At 43.1% G+C, this 27,833-nt stretch overlaps 1 protein-coding gene across 1 annotated transcript in view; it reads right to left on the bottom strand.

Moving 5' to 3' along the window:
• Positions 1-27,833, bottom strand: part of LOC139387404 (neurocan core protein-like) — a 129,100-nt gene that overhangs the window by 60,562 nt on the left and 40,705 nt on the right. Inside the window, exon 3 of the mRNA XM_071133557.1 lies at positions 3,810-3,874. Coding sequence (XP_070989658.1) covers positions 3,810-3,867 — 58 coding nt within the window. The 5' untranslated portion in view covers positions 3,868-3,874. The remainder of the gene's footprint in view (positions 1-3,809; positions 3,875-27,833) is intronic.

The following is a 27,833-nucleotide window of genomic DNA, read 5'->3' as shown; positions in this document are numbered from 1 at the left end:
ATCATCCTTGCATATGGGAAACTAAGCCAGGGTGGGGTTAAGACAACACCCCCCAGTGCAGATAACAACAGGATGAACCCAGAGTGGCTTATGATGCCCAAATCTGCATGGGAGGGGTGGAACCAACCATGACTAAGCATTCTTAGTGTCAGCTATATAAAGCTCTGCATTTGGGTACAGGTTAGGCTACTCGGCCCAACAGTCAATCAATCCCTATCCCAGTCTGTTGTTCCCACATGCTTCAAGAGGGCCACCATTGTTCCTGTTCCCAAGAAAGCTAAGGTAACTGAGCTAAACGACTATCGCCCCGTAGCACTCACTTCCGTCATCATGAAGTGCTTTGAGAGACTAGTCAAGGACCATATCACCTCCACCCTACCTGACACCCTAGACCCACTCCAATTTGCTTACCGCCCAAATAGGTCCACAGACGATGCAATCTCAACCACACTGCACACTGCCCTAACCCATCTGGACAAGAGGAATACCTATGTGAGAATGCTGTTCATCGACTACAGCTCGGCATTTAACACCATAGTGCCCTCCAAGCTCGTCATCAAGCTTGAGACCCTGGGTCTCGACCCCGCTCTGTGCAACTGGGTACTGGACTTCCTGACGGGCCGCCCCCAGGTGGTGAGGGTAGGCAACAACATTTCCACCCCGCTGATCCTCAACACTGGGGCCCCACAAGGGTGCGTTCTGAGCCCTCTCCTGTACTCCCTGTTCACCCACAACTGCGTGGCCACGCACGCCTCCAACTCAATCATCAAGTTTGCGGACGACACAACAGTGGTAGGCTTAATTACCAACAACGACGAGACGGCCTACAGGGAGGAGGTGAGGGCCCTCGGAGTGTGGTGTCAGGAAAATAACCTCACACTCAACGTCAACAAAACTAAGGAGATTATTGTGGACTTCAGGAAACAGCAGAGGGAACACCCCCCTATCCACATCGATGGAACAGTAGTGGAGAGGGTAGTAAGTTTTAAGTTCCTCGGCGTACACATCACAGACAAACTGAATTGGTCCACCCACACAGACAGCATCGTGAAGAAGGCGCAGCAGCGCCTCTTCAACCTCAGGAGGCTGAAGAAATTCGGCTTGTCACCTAAAGCACTCACAAACTTCTACAGATGCACAATCGAGAGCATCCTGTCGGGCTGTATCACCGCCTGGTACGGCAACTGCTCCACCCAAAACCGTAAGGCTCTCCAGAGGGTAGTGAGGTCTGCACAACGCATCACCGGGGGCAAACTACCTGCCCTCCAGGACACCTACACCACCTGATGTCACAGGAAGGCCATAAAGATCATCAAGGACAACAACCACCCGAGCCACTGCCTGTTCACCCCGCTATCATCCAGAAGGCGAGGTCAGTACAGGTGCATCAAAGCTGGGACCGAGAGACTGAAAAACAGCTTCTATCTCAAGGCCATCAGACTGTTAAACAGCCACCACTAACATTGAGTGGCTGCTGCCAACACACTGACTCAACTCCAGCCACTATAATAATGGGAATTGATGGGAAATGATGTAAAATATATCACTAGCCACTTTAAACAATGCTACCTAATATAATGTTACATACCCTACATTATTCATCTCATATGTATATGTATATACTGTACTCTATATCATCTACTGCATCTTTATGTAATACATGTATCACTAGCCACTTTAACTATGCCACTTTGTTTACATACTCATCTCATATGTATATACTGCACTCAATACCATCTACTGTATCTTGCCTATGCCGCTCTGTACCATCACTCATTCATATATCTTTATGTACATATTCTTTATCCCCTTACACTTGTGTGTATAAGGTAGTAGTTTTGGAATTGTTAGCTAGATTACTTGTTGGTTATTACTGCATTGTCGGAACTAGAAGCACAAGCATTTCGCTACACTCGCATTAACATCTGCTAACCATGTGTATGTGACAAATAAAATTTGATTTGATTTGATTTGATTTGATTAATTAATATTGAATAAATATGATTGTTTGAACAAACAAAAGTCTCTCTCACTTGATTAGAATATTCCACGACATTGTTCAGAGGAGACTGAGTGAATCAGGCCTTCATGGTCGAATTGCTGCAAAGAAACCACAACTAAAGGACACCAAAAATAAAAAGAGACTTGCTTGGGCCAAGAAACACAAGCAATGGACATTAGACCGGTGGAAATCTGTTCTTGTTCTGAGTCCAAATTTGAGATTTTTCGTTCCAACCGCCGTGTCTTTGTGAAATGCAGAGTAGGTGAACATATGATCTCTGCATGTGTGGTTCCCACTGCGAAGCATGGAGGAGGAGGTGTGATGGTGTGGGGGTGCTTTTGTGGTGACACAGTGATTTATTTAGATTTCAAGGCACACTTAACCATCATGGCTACCACAGCATTCTGCAGCAATGTGCTTAGTGGGACTATCATTTGTTTTTCAACAGTACAATGACCCAATACACCTCCAGGCTGCGTAAGGACTATTTGACCAAGAAGGAGAGTGATGGAGTGCTGTGTCATATTACCTGGCCTCCACAATCACCAGACCTCAACCCAATTGAGATGGTTTGGGATAAGTTGGACCACAGAGTGAAGGAAAAGCAGCCAACAAGTGCTAGCATATGTTGGAAAAGCATTCCAGGTGAAGCTGGTTTAGAGAATGCCAAGAGTGTGCAAAGCTGTCAATAAGGAAAAGAAAGGGTGGCTACTTTGAAGAATCTCAAATATAAAATATATTTTGATTTGTTTAACACTTTTTTGGTTACTACATGATTCCATATGCATTATTTAATAGTTTTGATGTCTTCACTGTTATTCTGAAATGTAGAATACAGTTGCTTTTTTAAAACTTGAATGAGTAGGTGTGTCCAAACTTTTGACTGGTACTGTATATACACTATATGACCAAGAGTATGTGGACACCAGCTCGTCGAACATCTCATTCCAAAATCATGGGCATTAATATGGAGTTGGTCCCCCCTTTGCTGCTATAACAGCCTCCACTCTTCAGGGAATGCTTTTCACTAGATGTTGGAACATTGCTGCGGGGACATGCTTCCGTTCAGACACAAGAGCATTCGTGAGATCGGGCACTGATGTTGGGCGATTAGGCCTTGCTCTCAGTTGGTGTTCCAATTCATCCCAAAGGTGTTTCGAAGGGGTTGAGGTCAGTGCTCTGTGCAGGCCAGTCAAGTTATTTCACGGTTCTTCCAACCGACTTGTTGGAAACGTGGCATCCTATGACGGTGCCACATTGAAAGTCACTGAGCTCTTCAGTAAGGTCATTCTACTGACAATGTTTGTCTATGGAGATTGCATGTCCCACATTCTGACAATTTGTGGGCCCTCTAACATCACATGCACTACCACGGGCTTAGATAGACTCCCTACACTGAGTCATTCTGTCTTTGTTGTTCCAGCACAGGTTAATTTGATGCAGTGTAATTGAACAGACGGTCGACTATATTTCCATCAATTGATTTGGAACCGTTCCAGTACAGTTCCACAGAGCCTTTCTGCAAACATCCACAGCCTCTTAACTCTCAGTTAGCCTCATCACTCAGATTATGACAATAGTATTTTGTTGGATGACAACAATGTTTTTCCATATAGTGTTACTATGGATCAGAAACTTGTAAGCTACAGATATAGGATCTTAATTCTGGGATCTAACTCAAACATGGGTTATGCATTATCATGGGGTGGGGTTCAAGTTCTGCTTTTATCTTTTGAAATGTGCCTGTGATTTCCAGCAGTACCTCATGTTGTCCCAGACTGACAGGTTAGTAAATAAGATGGCTCACCAAGCAGCAGCAGAGACAGGACAGCCTGCAGACCAGCTACACACACAGCCACCGCCATCCTTGACCTGCAGAGACAAAGAAAGAGAGAGAGAGAGAGAGAGGGGGGGGGGGAGACAGACAGAGAGAGAGGGAAAGAGAGCGAGAGAGAGAGAGGGGGGAGACAGAGAGAGAGAGAGAGAGCGAGAGAGAGAGAGAGAGAGAGAGGGGTGGGGGGAGAGACAGAGAGAGAGGGAAAGAGAGAGAGAGAGAGAGGGGGGAGAAAGAGAGAGAGATGGAGGGAAAGAGAGAGAGAGAGAGAGAGAGGGAGAGAGAGAAAGATCATTAAGATTCAAAGTGCATAGTTATCGTAGTATCTGTCTGTCAATCTCTCTCTCTCTCTCTCTCCTCCACCTCTCCCCAGGTAGGAACATTCTGTAGGTCAATGCATGTGCACGTCCATATGCGTACGTGAGTGTGCATGTCTATGTGCACATACACTGTGGGTGTGTTCTGTGTGATATTCATGTCTCCTTTGCTGTATTTGTACCAAAAGCTGCAGAGCGATCCAACTCTTCTTTATTCTATATTATTTGACTCTATTATGCAGTGTGTCTTTGTAGTGCTCCCTATTGAGCTGCTAGATCGCTTTCACTGTGAGTAGACATGGTGACCTTCGACCTCTCCGCCATGTTGGAAATCCTGACCCACATGAGTAATGAGCCCCTGGCAGAAAGAGAGCCGGGCAGAGAGCCTGGTGGGGAGAGAGCCTGGTGGGCAGAGAGCCTGGTGGGGCGAGAGCCTGGTGGGGAGAGAACTTGGTGGGCAGAGAGCCTGGTGGGGAGAGAGCCTGGTGGGCAGAGAGCCTGATGGGGACAGAACCTGGTGGGCAGAGAGCTTGGTGGGGAGAGAGCCTGGTGGGGACAGAGCCTGGTGGGGAGAGAACCTGGTGGGGAGAGAGGCTGGTGGGGAGAGAGGCTGGTGGGGAGAGAGGCTGGTGGGGAGAGAGCCTGGTGGGCAGAGAGCCTGGTGGGGAGAGAACCTGGTGGGGAGAGAACCTGGTGGGGAGAGAACCTGGTGGGGAGAGAACCTGGTGGGGAGAGAGGCTGGTGGGGAGAGAGCCTGGTGGGCAGAGAGCCTGGTGGGCAGAGTGGCTGGTGGGGAGAGAGCCTGGTGGGGAGAGAACCTGGTGGGGAGAGAGCCTGGTGGGGAGAGAACCTGGTGGGGAGAGAGGCTGGTGGGGAGAGAGGCTGGTGGGGAGAGAGCCTGGTGGGGAGAGAGCCTGGTGGGCAGAGAGCCTGGTGGGCAGAGAGCCTGGTGGGCAGAGAGTCTGATGGGGACAGAACCTGGTGGGGAGAGAGGCTGGTGGGGAGAGAGCCTGGTGGGGAGAGAACCTGGTGGGGAGAGAGACTGGTGGGCAGAGAGCCTGATGGGGACAGAACCTGGTGGGGAGAGAGACTGGTGGGGAGAGAACCTGGTGGGGAGCCCAAACCCCTCAGCTCAGAGTCTATACAGAAGACAACACAGAAATATCTCAGGGGAATGGAGTATTCAACAAATGTAATGTGAGTTTGGTATCTTTGGGCTATAGGAAGATTTTTACAATGCAAAGAGCATTTATGTGCAAATTGACAGTCATGTATTATTCCATCAGCCCTGAATTCAATCCATCTGTATTCCATTCCTGACATACAGTATATCACCTACTGTACAATACAATCAGCCTGAATTCAGAGGGTGTAGAGTAGATGTTCATCGGATGAAGACAATCAGTCTGGCATTCAAAGGGTGTAGAGACAAGTTACGTAAAGATCAAGTGATTTGTGCTAAGGAGTGGCATCCAGGAGACGTTCAGACTGTTTAGCATTTACCAGGGTAACGCCAGTCATCTCCAAGGAATCTCTGCTGCTCTGAGCTGACTGCATTGGTTGTTTAGCTCGCTAACCCATTCAGAGTGGACCTGCCATTGAGCGGGTAAAGATACAAAGATATTTCGTCATGGATAGTAAAGTGTTGTATGACAGTTAACACATTCCACATTTAACTGTCATTAAAAAACGATCCCTCCTGTCCTCTTATGTAGTAGTGCCCAGGTGGTCTGTGGACCCCTAGGCAGAAGGTGAATAGTATTGGTGAGAACCAACTGTGCTGAACACTAAACAGAATTTCCCTAGTGGTGGGTTCAGGACCCACTTGTGCACCATTGCTGATTAATTTTGGGTCACGTCTTCAGTTTAGGTCCCAGTTAGACACATTGGTTATGCTCACCGGGTGGGCCACACAAACATTTGAAAGCGGTTTGTTGGGTCATGATGAGGCCACATCTGCTGTATGATATTATTATTATTATGCCGGGTTACAGAGCTGCAGTAAAGGGTGTGGGATTGGCCACGACCCAACAGCCACTGCAGTCACAGCTAGCATACAGAGTAGAAGAGTAGGGGCCTGCCTATGGGCATCACCGTGGAAACCATACAACTCTCCTTGCTATAGACGACCCATTCAGGCCTCTGATTCAAGGGATTTACAACAGTACACTATGGACCTGAATGCACCAGCTGTATACTAACCAGCCTCACCTATTGTTGCAGAGGAACCATCGGATGTAGTTAACGCCATCCTCTCCTTTCAGCTATCCTTTACTTATTTCACACGCAGAGTTGTCTTAGGCGGAGAAAAGACCTCAAGGAGGCTCTAGAATGTGTCTGTGAATGGGGGTGTCCATTCCGTCCATTCTGATTGTATGGGCTGAATAGGAGACATTCTAAGAGGCCTGACAGAGCATACGGTGGGACCGACTGAGATGCAAGCAGACAACCACCCCTGTGACAGGACTGGGAGAAGATAGATACAGTCGTGCTCTGTGCTGAGCTGAGCTGTCTATTGGTGCAGAACAGCAAATGCACTGAACCCACTGACTTCACTATCATGATGACTTCAGCAGGAAAGGAAGGGCCCTCCAACCTAGACCCGTTGCCCCAATTCCCCCATCCTGCTGGACTGAAAGAATTCTACCAAGTCTTTTAGGGGGCTTTTCTGCTGTTGCCAACCTTTAAGGTTTGCAACATTTGTGCACTGCCAAACCGAAATCGAAAAACTGAACGGAAAAACTGCTATGCTCCACCAGAAAAATGAAAAGTTGGTGGAATACACAGAATCGAACCATCCATCTTTCCACCCCATGGGTGTTGTAGGAGGAGGGAAACCTCTAAATCACTCCCCACGATCGCATACATCTAGTGGGCATGAGCTCTCCCCCCTGCCTGATCTCATTACCACAGATACAAGCAGGCCTCTCTGTGTGTGTGTGTGTGTGTGTGTGTGTGTGTGTGTGTGTGTGTGTGTGTGTGTGTGTGTGTGTGTGTGTGTGTGTGTGTGTGTGTGTGTGTGTGTGTGTGTGTGTGTGTGCGCGTGCGTGCGTGCCTGCGTGCGTGCGTGTGTGTGTTTTTCAAGGCCTCCGAACTCAGCTCAGACACACATAGAGTCAGCAGTGATAGAGGGCTGTTAGGAATCTTTAGGTAATCAACCCACTGACTGTTAAGTATCTTTAGTCAACCCACTGGCTGTTAAGTATCTAGTCAATCAACACACTGGCTGTTAGGTATCTTTAGGTAATCAACACACTGGCTGTTAAGTATCTTTAGTTAATCAACCCACTGGCTGTTAAGTATCTTTAGTCAACCCACTGGCTGTTAAGTATCTTTAGGTAATCAACCCACTGGCTGTTAAGTATCTTTAGTCAACCCACTGGCTGTTAAGTATCTTTAGGTAATCAACCCACTGGATGTTAAGTATCTTTAGTCAACCCACTGACTGTTAAGTATCTTTAGTCAATCAACCCACTGGATGTTAAGTATCTTTAGTCAACCCACTGGCTGTTAAGTATCTTTAGTCAACCCACTGACTGTTAAGTATCTTTAGTCAATCAACCCACTGGATGTTAAGTATCTTTAGTTAACCAACCCACTGGCTGTTAAGTATCTTTAGTTAACCAACCCACTGGCTGTTAAGTATCTTTAGTTAGTCAACCCACTGGCTGTTAAGCATCTTTAGTCAACCCACTGGCTGTTAAGTATCTTTAGGTAATCAACCCACTGGCTGTTAAGTATCTTTAGTTAACCAACCCACTGGCTGTTAAGTATCTTTAGTTAGTCAACCCACTGGCTGTTAAGCATCTTTAGTCAACCCACTGGCTGTTAAGTATCTTTAGGTAATCAACCCACTGGCTGTTAAGTATCTTTAGTCAACCCACTGGCTGTTAAGTATCTTTAGGTAATCAACCCACTGGCTGTTAAGTATCATTAATCAACCCATTGGCTGTTAAGTATCTTTAGGTAATCAACCCACTGGATGTTAAGTATCTTTAGTCAACCCACTGACTGTTAAGTATCTTTAGTCAATCAACCCACTGGATGTTAAGTATCTTTAGTCAACCCACTGGCTGTTAAGTATCTTTAGTCAATCAACCCACTGGATGTTAAGTATCTTTAGTCAACCCACTGACTGTTAAGTATCTTTAGTCAATCAACCCACTGGATGTTAAGTATCTTTAGTCAACCCACTGGCTGTTAAGTATCTTTAGTCAACCCACTGGCTGTTAAGTATCTTTAGTTAATCACCCCACTGGCTGTAAAGTATCTTTAGTTAATCAACCCACTGGCTGTTAAGTATCTTTAGTCAATCAACCCAATGGCTGTTAAGTATCTTTAGTCAACCCACTGGCTGTTAAGTATCTTTAGTTAATCAACCCACTGGCTGTTAAGTATCTTTAGTTAATCAACCCAATGACTGTTAAGTATCTTTAGTCAACCCACTGGCTGTTAAGTACCTTTAGTCAACCCATTGGCTGTTAATAGTCTTTAGTTAATCACCCCAATGGCTGTAAAGTATCTTTAGTTAATCAACCCACTGGCTGTTAAGTATCTTTAGTCAACCCACTGACTGTTAAGTATCATTAGTCAACCCACTGACTGTTAAGTATCTTTAGTCAATCAACCCACTGGATGTTAAGTATCTTTAGTCAACCCACTGGCTGTTAAGTATCTTTAGTTAATCAACCCACTGGCTGTTAAGTATCTTTAGTTAATCAACCCAATGACTGTTAAGTATCTTTAGTCAACCCACTGGCTGTTAAGTACCTTTAGTCAACCCATTGGCTGTTAATAGTCTTTAGTTAATCACCCCAATGGCTGTAAAGTATCTTTAGTTAATCAACCCACTGGCTGTTAAGTATCTTTAGTCAACCCACTGACTGTTAAGTATCATTAGTCAACCCACTGACTGTTAAGTATCTTTAGTCAATCAACCCACTGGATGTTAAGTATCTTTAGTCAACCCACTGGCTGTTAAGTATCTTCAGTCAACCCACTAGCTGTTAAGTATCTTTAGTTAATCAACCCACTGGCTGTTAATTAAGTATCTTTAGTTAACCAACCCACTGGCTGTTAAGTATCTTTAGTTAGTCAACCCACTGGCTGTTAAGTATCTTTAGTCAACCCACTGGCTGTTAAGTATCTTTAGTAAATCAACCCACTGGCTGTTAAGTATCTTTAGTCAACCCACTGGCTGTTAAGTATCTTTAGGTAATCAACCCACTGGCTGTTAAGTATCTTTAATCAACCCACTGGCTGTTAAGTATCTTTAATCAACCCACTGGCTGTTAAGTATCTTTAGTCAACCCACTGACTGTTAAGTATCTTTAGTCAATCAACCCACTGACTGTTAAGTATCTTTAGTCAACCCACTGGCTGTTAAGTATCTTTAGTCAATCAACCCACTGGATGTTAAGTATCTTTAGTCAACCCACTGACTGTTAAGTATCTTTAGTCAATCAACCCACTGGATGTTAAGTATCTTTAGTCAACCCACTGGCTGTTAAGTATCTTTAGTCAACCCACTGGCTGTTAAGTATCTTTAGTTAATCACCCCACTGGCTGTAAAGTATCTTTAGTTAATCAACCCACTGGCTGTTAAGTATCTTTAGTCAATCAACCCAATGGCTGTTAAGTAGCTTTAGTCAACCCACTGGCTGTTAAGTATCTTTAGTTAATCAACCCACTGGCTGTTAAGTATCTTTAGTTAATCAACCCAATGACTGTTAAGTATCTTTAGTCAACCCACTGGCTGTTAAGTACCTTTAGTCAACCCACTGGCTGTTAATAGTCTTTAGTTAATCACCCCACTGGCTGTAAAGTATCTTTAGTTAATCAACCCACTGGCTGTTAAGTATCTTTAGTCAACCCACTGACTGTTAAGTATCTTTAGTCGACCCACTGGCTGTTAAGTATCTTTAGTCAATCAACCCAATGGCTGTTAAGTATCTTTAGTCAACCCACTGGCTGTTAAGTATCTTTAGTTAATCAACCCACTGGCTGTTAAGTATCTTTAGTTAATCAACCCAATGACTGTTAAGTATCTTTAGTCAACCCACTGGCTGTTAAGTATCTTTAGTCAACCCACTGGCTGTTAATAGTCTTTAGTTAATCACCCCACTGGCTGTAAAGTATCTTTAGTTAATCAACCCACTGGCTGTTAAGTATCTTTAGTTAATCAACCCACTGGCTGTTAAGTATCTTTAGTTAGTCAACCCACTGGCTGTTAAGTATCTTTAGTCAACCCACTGGCTGTTAAGTATCTTTAGGTAATCAACCCACAGGCTGTTAAGTATCTTTAATCAACCCACTGGCTGTTAAGTATCTTTAGTTAGTCAACCCACTGGTTGTTAAGTATCTTTAGTCAACCCACTGGCTGTTAAGTATCTTTAGTCAACCCACTGGCTGTTAAGTATCTTTAGTTAATCAACCCACTGGCTGTTAAGTATCTTTAGTTAATCAACCCAATGACTGTTAAGTATCTTTAGTCAACCCACTGGCTGTTAAGTATCTTTAGTCAACCCACTGGCTGTTAATAGTCTTTAGTTAATCACCCCACTGGCTGTAAAGTATCTTTAGTTAATCAACCCACTGGCTGTTAAGTATCTTTAGTCAACCCACTGACTGTTAAGTATCTTTAGTCAACCCACTGGCTGTTAAGTATCTTTAGTCAATCAACCCAATGGCTGTTAAGTATCTTTAGTCAACCCACTGGCTGTTAAGTATCTTTAGTTAATCAACCCACTGGCTGTTAAGTATCTTTAGTTAATCAATCCAATGACTGTTAAGTATCTTTAGTCAACCCACTGGCTGTAAAGTATCTTTAGTTAATCAACCCACTGGCTGTTAAGTATCTTTAGTCAATCAACCCAATGGCTGTTAAGTAGCTTTAGTCAACCCACTGGCTGTTAAGTATCTTTAGTTAATCAACCCACTGGCTGTTAAGTATCTTTAGTTAATCAACCCAATGACTGTTAAGTATCTTTAGTCAACCCACTGGCTGTTAAGTACCTTTAGTCAACCCACTGGCTGTTAATAGTCTTTAGTTAATCACCCCACTGGCTGTAAAGTATCTTTAGTTAATCAACCCACTGGCTGTTAAGTATCTTTAGTCAACCCACTGACTGTTAAGTATCTTTAGTGGACCCACTGGCTGTTAAGTATCTTTAGTCAATCAACCCAATGGCTGTTAAGTATCTTTAGTCAACCCACTGGCTGTTAAGTATCTTTAGTTAATCAACCCACTGGCTGTTAAGTATCTTTAGTTAATCAACCCAATGACTGTTAAGTATCTTTAGTCAACCCACTGGCTGTTAAGTATCTTTAGTCAACCCACTGGCTGTTAATAGTCTTTAGTTAATCACCCCACTGGCTGTAAAGTATCTTTAGTTAATCAACCCACTGGCTGTTAAGTATCTTTAGTTAATCAAGCCACTGGCTGTTAAGTATCTTTAGTTAGTCAACCCACTGGCTGTTAAGTATCTTTAGTCAACCCACTGGCTGTTAAGTATCTTTAGGTAACCAACCCACAGGCTGTTAAGTATCTTTAATCAACCCACTGGCTGTTAAGTATCTTTAGTTAATCAACCCACTGGTTGTTAAGTATCTTTAGTCAACCCACTGGCTGTTAAGTATCTTTAGTCAACCCACTGGCTGTTAAGTATCTTTAGTTAATCAACCCACTGGCTGTTATGTATCTTTAGTTAATCAACCCAATGACTGTTAAGTATCTTTAGTCAACCCACTGGCTGTTAAGTATCTTTAGTCAACCCACTGGCTGTTAATAGTCTTTAGTTAATCACCCCACTGGCTGTAAAATATCTTTAGTTAATCAACCCACTGGCTGTTAAGTATCTTTAGTCAACCCACTGACTGTTAAGTATCTTTAGTCAACCCACTGGCTGTTAAGTATCTTTAGTCAATCAACCCAATGGCTGTTAAGTATCTTTAGTCAACCCACTGGCTGTTAAGTATCTTTAGTTAATCAACCCACTGGCTGTTAAGTATCTTTAGTTAATCAATCCAATGACTGTTAAGTATCTTTAGTCAACCCACTGGCTGTAAAGTATCTTTAGTTAATCAACCCACTGGCTGTTAAGTATCTTTAGTCAATCAACCCAATGGCTGTTAAGTAGCTTTAGTCAACCCACTGGCTGTTAAGTATCTTTAGTTAATCAACCCACTGGCTGTTAAGTATCTTTAGTTAATCAACCCAATGACTGTTAAGTATCTTTAGTCAACCCACTGGCTGTTAAGTACCTTTAGTCAACCCACTGGCTGTTAATAGTCTTTAGTTAATCACCCCACTGGCTGTAAAGTATCTTTAGTTAATCAACCCACTGGCTGTTAAGTATCTTTAGTCAACCCACTGACTGTTAAGTATCTTTAGTGGACCCACTGGCTGTTAAGTATCTTTAGTCAATCAACCCAATGGCTGTTAAGTATCTTTAGTCAACCCACTGGCTGTTAAGTATCTTTAGTTAATCAACCCACTGGCTGTTAAGTATCTTTAGTTAATCAACCCAATGACTGTTAAGTATCTTTAGTCAACCCACTGGCTGTTAAGTATCTTTAGTCAACCCACTGGCTGTTAATAGTCTTTAGTTAATCACCCCACTGGCTGTAAAGTATCTTTAGTTAATCAACCCACTGGCTGTTAAGTATCTTTAGTTAATCAAGCCACTGGCTGTTAAGTATCTTTAGTTAGTCAACCCACTGGCTGTTAAGTATCTTTAGTCAACCCACTGGCTGTTAAGTATCTTTAGGTAACCAACCCACAGGCTGTTAAGTATCTTTAATCAACCCACTGGCTGTTAAGTATCTTTAGTTAATCAACCCACTGGTTGTTAAGTATCTTTAGTCAACCCACTGGCTGTTAAGTATCTTTAGTCAACCCACTGGCTGTTAAGTATCTTTAGTTAATCAACCCACTGGCTGTTATGTATCTTTAGTTAATCAACCCAATGACTGTTAAGTATCTTTAGTCAACCCACTGGCTGTTAAGTATCTTTAGTCAACCCACTGGCTGTTAATAGTCTTTAGTTAATCACCCCACTGGCTGTAAAATATCTTTAGTTAATCAACCCACTGGCTGTTAAGTATCTTTAGTCAACCCACTGACTGTTAAGTATCTTTAGTCAACCCACTGGCTGTTAAGTATCTTTAGTCAATCAACCCAATGGCTGTTAAGTATCTTTAGTCAACCCACTGGCTGTTAAGTATCTTTAGTTAATCAACCCACTGGCTGTTAAGTATCTTTAGTTAATCAATCCAATGACTGTTAAGTATCTTTAGTCAACCCACTGGCTGTAAAGTATCTTTAGTTAATCAACCCACTGGCTGTTAAGTATCTTTAGTCAATCAACCCAATGGCTGTTAAGTAGCTTTAGTCAACCCACTGGCTGTTAAGTATCTTTAGTTAATCAACCCACTGGCTGTTAAGTATCTTTAGTTAATCAACCCAATGACTGTTAAGTATCTTTAGTCAACCCACTGGCTGTTAAGTACCTTTAGTCAACCCACTGGCTGTTAATAGTCTTTAGTTAATCACCCCACTGGCTGTAAAGTATCTTTAGTTAATCAACCCACTGGCTGTTAAGTATCTTTAGTCAACCCACTGACTGTTAAGTATCTTTAGTGGACCCACTGGCTGTTAAGTATCTTTAGTCAATCAACCCAATGGCTGTTAAGTATCTTTAGTCAACCCACTGGCTGTTAAGTATCTTTAGTTAATCAACCCACTGGCTGTTAAGTATCTTTAGTTAATCAACCCAATGACTGTTAAGTATCTTTAGTCAACCCACTGGCTGTTAAGTATCTTTAGTCAACCCACTGGCTGTTAATAGTCTTTAGTTAATCACCCCACTGGCTGTAAAGTATCTTTAGTTAATCAACCCACTGGCTGTTAAGTATCTTTAGTTAATCAACCCACTGGCTGTTAAGTATCTTTAGTTAGTCAACCCACTGGCTGTTAAGTATCTTTAGTCAACCCACTGGCTGTTAAGTATCTTTAGGTAACCAACCCACAGGCTGTTAAGTATCTTTAATCAACCCACTGGCTGTTAAGTATCTTTAGTTAATCAACCCACTGGTTGTTAAGTATCTTTAGTCAACCCACTGGCTGTTAAGTATCTTTAGTCAACCCACTGGCTGTTAAGTATCTTTAGTTAATCAACCCACTGGCTGTTATGTATCTTTAGTTAATCAACCCAATGACTGTTAAGTATCTTTAGTCAACCCACTGGCTGTTAAGTATCTTTAGTCAACCCACTGGCTGTTAATAGTCTTTAGTTAATCACCCCACTCGCTGTAAAATATCTTTAGTTAATCAACCCACTGGCTGTTAAGTATCTTTAGTCAACCCACTGACTGTTAAGTATCTTTAGTCAACCCACTGGCTGTTAAGTATCTTTAGTCAATCAACCCAATGGCTGTTAAGTATCTTTAGTCAACCCACTGGCTGTTAAGTATCTTTAGTTAATCAACCCACTGGCTGTTAAGTATCTTTAGTTAATCAATCCAATGACTGTTAAGTATCTTTAGTCAACCCACTGGCTGTTAAGTATCTTTAGTTAATCAACCCACTGACTGTTAAGTATCTTTAGTTAATCAACCCACTGGCTGTTAAGTATCTTTAGGTAATCAACCCACTGGCTGTTAAGTATCTTTAGTCAACCCACTGGCTGTTAAGTATCTTTAGTTAATCAACCCACTGGCTGTTAAGTATCTTTAGTCAACCCACTGGCTGTTAAGTATCTTCAGTCAACCCACTGGCTGTTAAGTATCTTTAGTTAATCAACCCACTGGCTGTTAAGTATCTTTAGTCAACCCACTGACTGTTAAGTATCTTTAGTCAACCCACTGGCTGTTAAGTATCTTTAGTCAATCAACCCAATGGCTGTTAAGTATCTTTAGTCAACCCACTGGCTGTTAAGTATCTTTAGTTAATCAACCCACTGGCTGTTAAGTATCTTTAGTTAATCAATCCAATGACTGTTAAGTATCTTTAGTCAACCCACTGGCTGTAAAGTATCTTTAGTTAATCAACCCACTGGCTGTTAAGTATCTTTAGTCAATCAACCCAATGGCTGTTAATTAGCTTTAGTCAACCCACTGGCTGTTAAGTATCTTTAGTTAATCAACCCACTGGCTGTTAAGTATCTTTAGTTAATCAACCCAATGACTGTTAAGTATCTTTAGTCAACCCACTGGCTGTTAAGTACCTTTAGTCAACCCACTGGCTGTTAATAGTCTTTAGTTAATCACCCCACTGGCTGTAAAGTATCTTTAGTTAATCAACCCACTGGCTGTTAAGTATCTTTAGTCAACCCACTGGCTGTTAAGTATCTTTAGTCAATCAACCCAATGGCTGTTAAGTATCTTTAGTCAACCCACTGGCTGTTAAGTATCTTTAGTTAATCAACCCACTGGCTGTTAAGTATCTTTAGTTAATCAATCCAATGACTGTTAAGTATCTTTAGTCAACCCACTGGCTGTAAAGTATCTTTAGTTAATCAACCCACTGGCTGTTAAGTATCTTTAGTCAATCAACCCAATGGCTGTTAATTAGCTTTAGTCAACCCACTGGCTGTTAAGTATCTTTAGTTAATCAACCCACTGGCTGTTAAGTATCTTTAGTTAATCAACCCAATGACTGTTAAGTATCTTTAGTCAACCCACTGGCTGTTAAGTACCTTTAGTCAACCCACTGGCTGTTAATAGTCTTTAGTTAATCACCCCACTGGCTGTAAAGTATCTTTAGTTAATCAACCCACTGGCTGTTAAGTATCTTTAGTCAACCCACTGACTGTTAAGTATCTTTAGTCGACCCACTGGCTGTTAAGTATCTTTAGTCAATCAACCCAATGGCTGTTAAGTATCTTTAGTCAACCCACTGGCTGTTAAGTATCTTTAGTTAATCAACCCACTGGCTGTTAAGTATCTTTAGTTAATCAACCCAATGACTGTTAAGTATCTTTAGTCAACCCACTGGCTGTTAAGTATCTTTAGTCAACCCACTGGCTGTTAATAGTCTTTAGTTAATCACCCCACTGGCTGTAAAGTATCTTTAGTTAATCAACCCACTGGCTGTTAAGTATCTTTAGTTAATCAACCCACTGGCTGTTAAGTATCTTTAGTTAGTCAACCCACTGGCTGTTAAGTATCTTTAGTCAACCCACTGGCTGTTAAGTATCTTTAGGTAATCAACCCACAGGCTGTTAAGTATCTTTAATCAACCCACTGGCTGTTAAGTATCTTTAGTTAATCAACCCACTGGTTGTTAAGTATCTTTAGTCAACCCACTGGCTGTTAAGTATCTTTAGTCAACCCACTGGCTGTTAAGTATCTTTAGTTAATCAACCCACTGGCTGTTATGTATCTTTAGTTAATCAACCCAATGACTGTTAAGTATCTTTAGTCAACCCACTGGCTGTTAAGTATCTTTAGTCAACCCACTGGCTGTTAATAGTCTTTAGTTAATCACCCCACTGGCTGTAAAATATCTTTAGTTAATCAACCCACTGGCTGTTAAGTATCTTTAGTCAACCCACTGACTGTTAAGTATCTTTAGTCAACCCACTGGCTGTTAAGTATCTTTAGTCAATCAACCCAATGGCTGTTAAGTATCTTTAGTCAACCCACTGGCTGTTAAGTATCTTTAGTTAATCAACCCACTGGCTGTTAAGTATCTTTAGTTAATCAATCCAATGACTGTTAAGTATCTTTAGTCAACCCACTGGCTGTTAAGTATCTTTAGTTAATCAACCCACTGACTGTTAAGTATCTTTAGTCAATCAACCCACTGGCTGTTAAGTATCTTTAGGTAATCAACCCACTGGCTGTTAAGTATCTTTAGTCAACCCACTGGCTGTTAAGTATCTTTAGTTAATCAACCCACTGGCTGTTAAGTATCTTTAGTCAACCCACTGGCTGTTAAGTATCTTCAGTCAACCCACTGGCTGTTAAGTATCTTTAGTTAATCAACCCACTGGCTGTTAAGTATCTTTAGTTAATCAACCCACTGGCTGTTAAGTATCTTTAGTTAGTCAACCCACTGGCTGTTAAGTATCTTTAGTCAACCCACTGGCTGTTAAGTATCTTTAGGTAATCAACCCACTGGCTGTTAAGTATCTTTAATCAACCCACTGGCTGTTAAGTATCTTTAGTTAATCAACCCACTGGTTGTTAAGTATCTTTAGTCAACCCACTGGCTGTTAAGTATCTTTAGTCAACCCACTGGCTGTTAAGTATCTTCAGTCAACCCACTGGCTGTTAAGTATCTTTAGTTACTCAACCCACTGGCTGTTAAGTATCTTTAGTTAGTCGACCCAATGGCTGTTAAGTATCTTTAGTTAGGCAACCCAATGGCTGTTAAGTATCTTTAGTCAACCCACTGGCTGTTAAGTATCTTCAGTCAACCCACTGGCTGTTAAGTATCTTTAGTCAACCCACTGGCTGTTAAGAATCGTTAGTTAGTCAACCCACTGGCTGTTAAGTATCTTTAGTCAACCCACTGGCTGTTAAGTATCTTTAGTCAACCCACTGGCTGTTAAGTATCTTTAGTTAGTCAACCCACTGGCTGTTAAGTATTTTATAGTCTATCAACTGGCTGTTAAGTATCTTTAGTTAATCAACCCACTGGCTGTTAAGCATCTTTAGTTAATCAACCCACTGGCTGTAAAGTATCTTTAGTTAATCAACCCACTGGCTGTTAAGTATCTTTAGTCAACCCACTGGCTGTTAAGTATCGTTAGTTAGTCAACCCACTGGCTGTTAAGTATCTTTAGTCAACCCACTGGCTGTTAAGTATCGTTAGTTAATCAACCCACTGGCTGTTAAGTATCTTTAGTTAATCAACCCAATGACTGTTAAGTATCTTTAGTCAACCCACTGGCTGTTAAGTATCTTTAGTCAACCCACTGGCTGTTAATAGTCTTTAGTTAATCACCCCACTGGCTGTAAAGTATCTTTAGTTAATCAACCCACTGGCTGTTAAGTATCTTTAGTTAATCAACCCACTGGCTGTTAAGTATCTTTAGTTAGTCAACCCACTGGCTGTTAAGTATCTTTAGTCAACCCACTGGCTGTTAAGTATCTTTAGGTAATCAACCCACAGGCTGTTAAGTATCTTTAATCAACCCACTGGCTGTTAAGTATCTTTAGTTAATCAACCCACTGGTTGTTAAGTATCTTTAGTCAACCCACTGGCTGTTAAGTATCTTTAGTCAACCCACTGGCTGTTAAGTATCTTTAGTTAATCAACCCACTGGCTGTTATGTATCTTTAGTTAATCAACCCAATGACTGTTAAGTATCTTTAGTCAACCCACTGGCTGTTAAGTATCTTTAGTCAACCCACTGGCTGTTAATAGTCTTTAGTTAATCACCCCACTGGCTGTAAAATATCTTTAGTTAATCAACCCACTGGCTGTTAAGTATCTTTAGTCAACCCACTGACTGTTAAGTATCTTTAGTCAACCCACTGGCTGTTAAGTATCTTTAGTCAATCAACCCAATGGCTGTTAAGTATCTTTAGTCAACCCACTGGCTGTTAAGTATCTTTAGTTAATCAACCCACTGGCTGTTAAGTATCTTTAGTTAATCAATCCAATGACTGTTAAGTATCTTTAGTCAACCCACTGGCTGTTAAGTATCTTTAGTTAATCAACCCACTGACTGTTAAGTATCTTTAGTTAATCAACCCACTGGCTGTTAAGTATCTTTAGGTAATCAACCCACTGGCTGTTAAGTATCTTTAGTCAACCCACTGGCTGTTAAGTATCTTTAGTTAATCAACCCACTGGCTGTTAAGTATCTTTAGTCAACCCACTGGCTGTTAAGTATCTTCAGTCAACCCACTGGCTGTTAAGTATCTTTAGTTTATCAACCCACTGGCTGTTAAGTATCTTTAGTTAATCAACCCACTGGCTGTTAAGTATCTTTAGTTAGTCAACCCACTGGCTGTTAAGTATCTTTAGTCAACCCACTGGCTGTTAAGTATCTTTAGGTAATCAACCCACTGGCTGTTAAGTATCTTTAATCAACCCACTGGCTGTTAAGTATCTTTAGTTAATCAACCCACTGGTTGTTAAGTATCTTTAGTCAACCCACTGGCTGTTAAGTATCTTTAGTCAACCCACTGGCTGTTAAGTATCTTCAGTCAACCCACTGGCTGTTAAGTATCTTTAGTTACTCAACCCACTGGCTGTTAAGTATCTTTAGTTAGTCGACCCAATGGCTGTTAAGTATCTTTAGTTAGGCAACCCAATGGCTGTTAAGTATCTTTAGTCAACCCACTGGCTGTTAAGTATCTTCAGTCAACCCACTGGCTGTTAAGTATCTTTAGTCAACCCACTGGCTGTTAAGTATCGTTAGTTAGTCAACCCACTGGCTGTTAAGTATCTTTAGTCAACCCACTGGCTGTTAAGTATCTTTAGTCAACCCACTGGCTGTTAAGTATCTTTAGTTAGTCAACCCACTGGCTGTTAAGTATTTTATAGTCTATCAACTGGCTGTTAAGTATCTTTAGTTAATCAACCCACTGGCTGTTAAGCATCTTTAGTTAATCAACCCACTGGCTGTAAAGTATCTTTAGTTAATCAACCCACTGGCTGTTAAGTATCTTTAGTCAACCCACTGGCTGTTAAGTATCGTTAGTTAGTCAACCCACTGGCTGTTAAGTATCTTTAGTCAACCCACTGGCTGTTAAGTATCTTTAGTTAATCAACCCACTGGCTGTTAAGTATCTTTAGTTAATCAACCCAATGGCTGTTAAGTATCTTTAGTTAATCAACCCAATGGCTGTTAAGTATCTTTAGTCAACCCACTGGCTGTGAAGTATCTTTAGTCAACCCATTGGCTGTTAAGTGTCTTTAGTTAATTGACCAAATGGCTGTTAAGTCTCTTTAGTTAATTGACCAAATGGCTGTTAAGTATCTTTAGTCAACCCACTGGCTGTTAAGTCTCTTTAGTAAATTGAGCAAATGGCTCTTAAGTCTCTTTAGTAAATTGACCCAATGGCTGTTAAGTATCTTTAGTTAATCAACCCACTGACTGTTAAGTATCTTTAGTTAATCAACCCACTGGCTGTTAAGTATCTTTAGTTAATCAACCCACTGGCTGTTAAGTATCTTTAGTTAATCAACCCACTGGCTGTTAAGTATCTTTAGTTAATCAACCCACTGGCTGTTAAGTACCTTTAGTTAATCAACCCATTGGCTGTTAAGTATCTTTAGTCAACCCACTGGCTGTTAAGTATCTTTAGTTAATCAACCCACTGGCTGTTATGTATCTTTAGTTATTCAACCCAATGGCTGTTAAGTATCTTTAGTCAACCCACTGGCTGTTAAGTATCTTTAGTCAACCCACTGGCTGTTAAGTATCTTTAGTTAATCAACCCAATGGCTGTTAAGTATCTTTAGTCAACCCACTGGCTGTTAAGTATCTTTAGTTAATCAACCCACTGGCTGTTAAGTATCTTTAGTTAATCAACCCACTGGCTGTTAAGTATCTTTAGTCAACCCAATGGCTGTTAAGTATCTTTAGTTAATCAACCCACTGGCTGTTAAGTATCTTTAGTTAATCAACCCACTGGCTGTTAAGTATCTTTAGTCAACCCACTGGCTGTTAAGTATCTTTAGTCAACCCACTGGCTGTTAATAGTCTTTAGTTAATCACCCCACTGGCTGTAAAATATCTTTAGTTAATCAACCCACTGGCTGTTAAGTATCTTTAGTCAACCCACTGACTGTTAAGTATCTTTAGTCAACCCACTGGCTGTTAAGTATCTTTAGTCAATCAACCCAATGGCTGTTAAGTATCTTTAGTCAACCCACTGGCTGTTAAGTATCTTTAGTTAATCAACCCACTGGCTGTTAAGTATCTTTAGTTAATCAATCCAATGACTGTTAAGTATCTTTAGTCAACCCACTGGCTGTTAAGTATCTTTAGTTAATCAACCCACTGACTGTTAAGTATCTTTAGTTAATCAACCCACTGGCTGTTAAGTATCTTTAGGTAATCAACCCACTGGCTGTTAAGTATCTTTAGTCAACCCACTGGCTGTTAAGTATCTTTAGTTAATCAACCCACTGGCTGTTAAGTATCTTTAGTCAACCCACTGGCTGTTAAGTATCTTCAGTCAACCCACTGGCTGTTAAGTATCTTTAGTTAATCAACCCACTGGCTGTTAAGTATCTTTAGTTAATCAACCCACTGGCTGTTAAGTATCTTTAGTTAGTCAACCCACTGGCTGTTAAGTATCTTTAGTCAACCCACTGGCTGTTAAGTATCTTTAGGTAATCAACCCACTGGCTGTTAAGTATCTTTAATCAACCCACTGGCTGTTAAGTATCTTTAGTTAATCAACCCACTGGTTGTTAAGTATCTTTAGTCAACCCACTGGCTGTTAAGTATCTTTAGTCAACCCACTGGCTGTTAAGTATCTTCAGTCAACCCACTGGCTGTTAAGTATCTTTAGTTACTCAACCCACTGGCTGTTAAGTATCTTTAGTTAGTCGACCCAATGGCTGTTAAGTATCTTTAGTTAGGCAACCCAATGGCTGTTAAGTATCTTTAGTCAACCCACTGGCTGTTAAGTATCTTCAGTCAACCCACTGGCTGTTAAGTATCTTTAGTCAACCCACTGGCTGTTAAGTATCGTTAGTTAGTCAACCCACTGGCTGTTAAGTATCTTTAGTCAACCCACTGGCTGTTAAGTATCTTTAGTCAACCCACTGGCTGTTAAGTATCTTTAGTTAGTCAACCCACTGGCTGTTAAGTATTTTATAGTCTATCAACTGGCTGTTAAGTATCTTTAGTTAATCAACCCACTGGCTGTTAAGCATCTTTAGTTAATCAACCCACTGGCTGTAAAGTATCTTTAGTTAATCAACCCACTGGCTGTTAAGTATCTTTAGTCAACCCACTGGCTGTTAAGTATCGTTAGTTAGTCAACCCACTGGCTGTTAAGTATCTTTAGTCAACCCACTGGCTGTTAAGTATCTTTAGTTAATCAACCCACTGGCTGTTAAGTATCTTTAGTTAATCAACCCAATGGCTGTTAAGTATCTTTAGTTAATCAACCCAATGGCTGTTAAGTATCTTTAGTCAACCCACTGGCTGTGAAGTATCTTTAGTCAACCCATTGGCTGTTAAGTGTCTTTAGTTAATTGACCAAATGGCTGTTAAGTCTCTTTAGTTAATTGACCAAATGGCTGTTAAGTATCTTTAGTCAACCCACTGGCTGTTAAGTCTCTTTAGTAAATTGAGCAAATGGCTCTTAAGTCTCTTTAGTAAATTGACCCAATGGCTGTTAAGTATCTTTAGTTAATCAACCCACTGACTGTTAAGTATCTTTAGTTAATCAACCCACTGGCTGTTAAGTATCTTTAGTTAATCAACCCACTGGCTGTTAAGTATCTTTAGTTAATCAACCCACTGGCTGTTAAGTATCTTTAGTTAATCAACCCACTGGCTGTTAAGTACCTTTAGTTAATCAACCCATTGGCTGTTAAGTATCTTTAGTCAACCCACTGGCTGTTAAGTATCTTTAGTTAATCAACCCACTGGCTGTTATGTATCTTTAGTTATTCAACCCAATGGCTGTTAAGTATCTTTAGTCAACCCACTGGCTGTTAAGTATCTTTAGTCAACCCACTGGCTGTTAAGTATCTTTAGTTAATCAACCCAATGGCTGTTAAGTATCTTTAGTCAACCCACTGGCTGTTAAGTATCTTTAGTTAATCAACCCACTGGCTGTTAAGTATCTTTAGTTAATCAACCCACTGGCTGTTAAGTATCTTTAGTCAACCCACTGGCTGTTAAGTATCTTTAGTTAATCAACCCACTGGCTGTTAAGTATCTTTAGTCAACCCAATGGCTGTTAAGTATCTTTAGTTAATCAACCCACTGGCTGTTAAGTATCTTTAGTTAATCAACCCACTGGCTGTTAAGTATCTTTAGTTAATCAACCCACTGGCTGTTAAGTATCTTTAGTCAACCCACTGGCTGTTAAGTATCTTTAGTCAACCAAATGGCTGTTAAGTATCTTTAGTTAATCAACCCACTGGATGTTAAGTATCTTTAGTTAATCAACCCACTGGCTGTTAAGTATATTTAGTTAATCAACCCACTGGCTGTTAAGTATCTTTAGTCAACCCACTGGCTGTTAAGTATCTTTAGTCAACCCAATGGCTGTTAAGTATATTTAGTTAATCAACCCACTGACTGTTAAGTATCTTTAGTTAATCAACCCACTGGCTGTTAAGTATCTTTAGTCAACCCACTGGCTGTTAAGTATCTTTAGTCAACCCACTGGCTGTTAAGTATCTTTAGTCAACCCACTGACTGTTAAGTATCTTCAGTCAACCCACTGGCTGTTAAGTATCTTTAGTCAACCCACTGGCTGTTAAGTATCTTTAGTCAACCCAATGGCTGTTAAGTATCTTTAGTTAATCAACCCACTGGCTGTTAAGTATCGTTGGTTAATCAACCCACTGGCTGTTAATAAGTATCATTGCTTAATCAACCCACTGGCTGTTAAGTATCTTTAGTTAATCAACCCACTGACTGTTAAGTATCTTTAGTTAATCAACCCACTGGCTGTTAAGTATCTTTAATCAACCAACTGGCTGTTAAGTATCTTTAGTCAACCCACTGGCTGTTAAGTATTTTTAGTTAATCAACCCACTGGCTGTTAAGTATCTTTAATCAACCAACTGGCTGTTAAGTATCTTTAGTCAACCCACTGGCTGTTAAGTATTTTTAGTTAATCAACCCACTGGCTGTTAAGTATCTTTAGTTAATCAACCCATTGGCTGTTAAGTATTTTTAGTTAATAAACCCACCTTCTGTTAAGTATCTTTAGTTATTCAACCCAATGCCTGTTAAGTATCTTTAGTTAATCAACCCAATGGCTGTTAAGTATCTTTAGTCAACCCACTGGCTGTGAAGTATCTTTAGTCAACCCACCGGCTGTTAAGTCTCTTTAGTAAATTGACCCAATGGCTGTTAAGTCTCTTTAGTTAATTGACACAATGGCTGTTAAGTCTCTTTAGTTAATTGACACAATGGCTGTTAAGTCTCTTTAGTTAACCAACCCAGTGGCTATTAAGTCCCTTTAGTTAACCAACCCATTGGCTATTAAGTCCCTTTAGTTAACCAACCCAATGGCTGTTAAGTCTCTTTAGTTAACCAACCCACTGGCTGTTAACCAACCCAATGGCTATTAAGTCTCTTTAGTTAACCAACCCAATGGCTTCTCCATTGCCATATTGGCATCAAGCCCTCGACCGTGGTCCGAGGGTCCGAGGCTCCTCAGAGCTCCTCAGAGCTCTTCATCTGCTCTTCATCTGTCACTCTGTCACACAGATAACTAGAAATGCACACACACACACACACACATTGCCACCATCCCACCATCCCTGTCGGAATTCTTCATGATATACTTAATCTTTCTCAGGGGCAATAAAGCACACGTCACGTCACAAACACAGAGCATACACACGTCATACACCCCCACCCCCCACACACACATGTACACACACACGTCATACAACCATATACACACACGTCATACACACAAAAACAGATAATGAACCCTGTTTGTTTTCTGCAGTTCCCTCTACCTGGCTTGGATATAACCTCACCGTAGTTTACTCCCACTGGCAGAGCAAAAAAGTATCTTGGGGAAAGGACTTCAGTAACAGTTGAATTATGTTATTTGAGTTAATGAAGAGAACACACCATTGATAACAAGGATCTGGGGAAGGGTGTCAGACTATCCAACCTCCCTTAATATTTCATTACGAGGGGAACAACAGATTGACAAAGGAGGGGAACAACAGTTTATTTTTATTTTACCTTTATTTAACTAGGCAAGTCAGTTAAGAACATATTCTTATTTTCAATGACGGCCTAGGAACAGTGGGTTAACTGCCTGTTCAGGGGCAAAACGACAGACCTTGTCAGCTCGGGGATTTGAACCTGCAACATTCCGGTTACTAGTCCAACGCTCTAACCAATTGGCTACCCTGCCACCCCAATGACAGTGAAAGAGGAGGGGAACGACAGAGACGGAGGAGGGGAACGACAGAGTGACGGAGGAGGGGAACGACAGTGACAGAAGAGGGGAACGACAGAGGAGGGGAACGACAGAGGAGGGGAATGACAGAGACGGAGGAGGAGAACGACAGAGTGACGGAAGAGGGGAACGACAGAGACGGAGGAAGAGAACGACAGAGACGGAGGAGGGGAACGACAGAGTGACGGAAGAGGGGAACAACAGAGACGGAAGAGGGGATCGACAGAGACGGAGGAGGGGAACGACAGAGTGACGGAAGAGGGGAACAACAGAGACGGAAGAGGGGATCGACAGAGACGGAGGAGGGGAACGACAGAGTGATGACGGAAGAGGGGATCGACAGAGACGGAGGACGGGAACGACAGAGACGGAGGAGGGGAGCGAAAGAGTGACGGAAGAGGGGAACGACAGAGACGGAGGAGGGGAACGACAGAGTGACGGAAGAGGGTAACGACAGTGACGGAGGAGGGGAACAACAGAGTGACGGAAGAGGGGAACGACAGAGACGGAGGAGGGGAACGACAGAGTGACGGAAGAGGGGAACGACAGAGACGGAAGAGGGGATCGACAGAGACGGAGGAGGGGAACGACAGAGTGATGACGGAAGAGGGGATCGACAGAGACGGAGGACGGGAACGACAGAGACGGAGGAGGGGAGCGAAAGAGTGACGGAGGAGGGGAACGACAGTGACGGAGGAGGGGAACAACAGAGTGACGGAGGAGGGGAACGACAGAGACGGAGGAGTGGAACGACAGAGGCGGAGGAGGGGAACGGCAGAGACGGAGGAGGGGAACGGCAGAGACGGAGGAGGGGAACGACAGAGACGGAGGAGGGGAACGACAGAGACGGAGGAGGGGAACGACAGTGACGGAGGAGGGGAACGACAGAGACGGAGGAGGGGAACGACAGAGACGGAGGAGGGGAACGGCGGAGGAGGGGAACGACACAGTGACGGAGAAGGGGAACGACAGTGACAGAGGAGGGGAACGACAGAGATGGAGGAGGGGAACGACAGAGTGACGGAGAAGGGGAACGACAGTGACAGAGGAGGGGAACGACAGAGACGGAGGAGGAGAACGACAGAGTGACAGAGGAGGGGAACGACAGAGACGGAGGAGGGGAACGACAGTGACAGAGGAGGGGAACGACAGAGACGGAGGAGGGGAACGACAGGGTGACGGAGGAGGGGAACGACAGAGACGGAGGAGGGGAACGACAGAGTGATAGAGGAGGGGAACGACAGAGACGGAGGAGGGGAACGACAGAGACGGAGGAGGGGAACGACAGTGACGGAGGAGGGGAACGACAGAGACGGAGGATGGGAACGACAGAGACGGAGGAGGGGAACGACAGAGAAGGAGGAGGGGAACGACAGAGAAGGAGGAGGGGAACGGCGGAGGAGGGGAACGACAGAGACGGAGGAGGGGAACGACAGTGAAGGAGGAGGGGAACGACAGAGACGGAGGAGGGGAACGACAGAGACGGAGGAGGGGAACGACAGAGAAGGAGGAGGGGAACGACAGAGAAGGAGGAGGGGAACGGCGGAGGAGGGGAACGACAGAGTGACGGAGAAGGGAAACGACAGTGACAGAGGAGGGGAACGAAAGAGACGGAGGAGGGGAACGACAGAGTGACAGAGAAGGGGAACGACAGTGACTGAGGAGGGGAACGACAGCGTGACGGAATAGGGTAACGACAGTGATGGAGGAGGGGAACGACAGAGTGAAGGAGGAGGGGAACGGCAGAGACGGAGGAGGGGAACGACAGAGACGGAGGAGGGGAACGACAGTGACGGAGGAGGGGAACGACAGAGACGGAGGAGGGGAACGACAGAGACGGAGGAGGGGAACGACAGAGAAGGAGGAGGGGAACGACAGAGTGAAGGAGGAGGGGAACGGCAGAGACGGAGGAGGGGAACGACAGAGAAGGAGGAGGGGAACGACAGTGACGGAGGAGGGGAACGACAGAGACGGAGGAGGGGAACGACAGAGACGGAGGAGGAGAACGACAGAGGAGGGGAACGACAGAGACGAAGGAGGGGAACGACAGTGACAGAGGAGGGGAACGACAGAGACGGAGGAGGGGAACGACAGGGTGACGGAGGAGGGGAACAACAGAGACGGAGGAGGGGAACGACAGAGTGACAGAGAAGGGGAACGACAGAGACGGAGAAGGGGAACGACAGAGACGAAGGAAGGGAACGACAGAGTGACGGAGGAGGGGAACGACAGAGTGACGGAAGAGGGGAACGTCAGAGTGACGGAAGAGGGGAACGACAGAGTGACGGAAGAGGGGAACGACAGAGTGACGGAGGACGGGAACGGCAGGGTGACGGAGGAGGGTAACAACAGAGGAGTAACAACAGAGGAGGGGAACGACAGAGGAGGGGAACGACAGAGACGGATGAGGGGAACGACAGAGGAGGGGAACGACAGTGATGGAGGAGGGGAACGACAGAGGAGGGGAACGACAGTGACGGAGGAGGGTAACAACAGAGGAGGGGAACGACAGAGGAGGGGAACGACAGAGGCGGAGGATGGGAACGACAGAGTGACGGAGAAGGGGAACGACAGTGACGGAAGAGGGGAACGACAG

Source organism: Oncorhynchus clarkii, chromosome 28, assembly GCF_045791955.1.
Source record: "Oncorhynchus clarkii lewisi isolate Uvic-CL-2024 chromosome 28, UVic_Ocla_1.0, whole genome shotgun sequence".
Taxonomy (NCBI): domain Eukaryota; kingdom Metazoa; phylum Chordata; class Actinopteri; order Salmoniformes; family Salmonidae; genus Oncorhynchus; species Oncorhynchus clarkii.
This window is presented reverse-complemented; position numbering and strand designations above follow the sequence as displayed.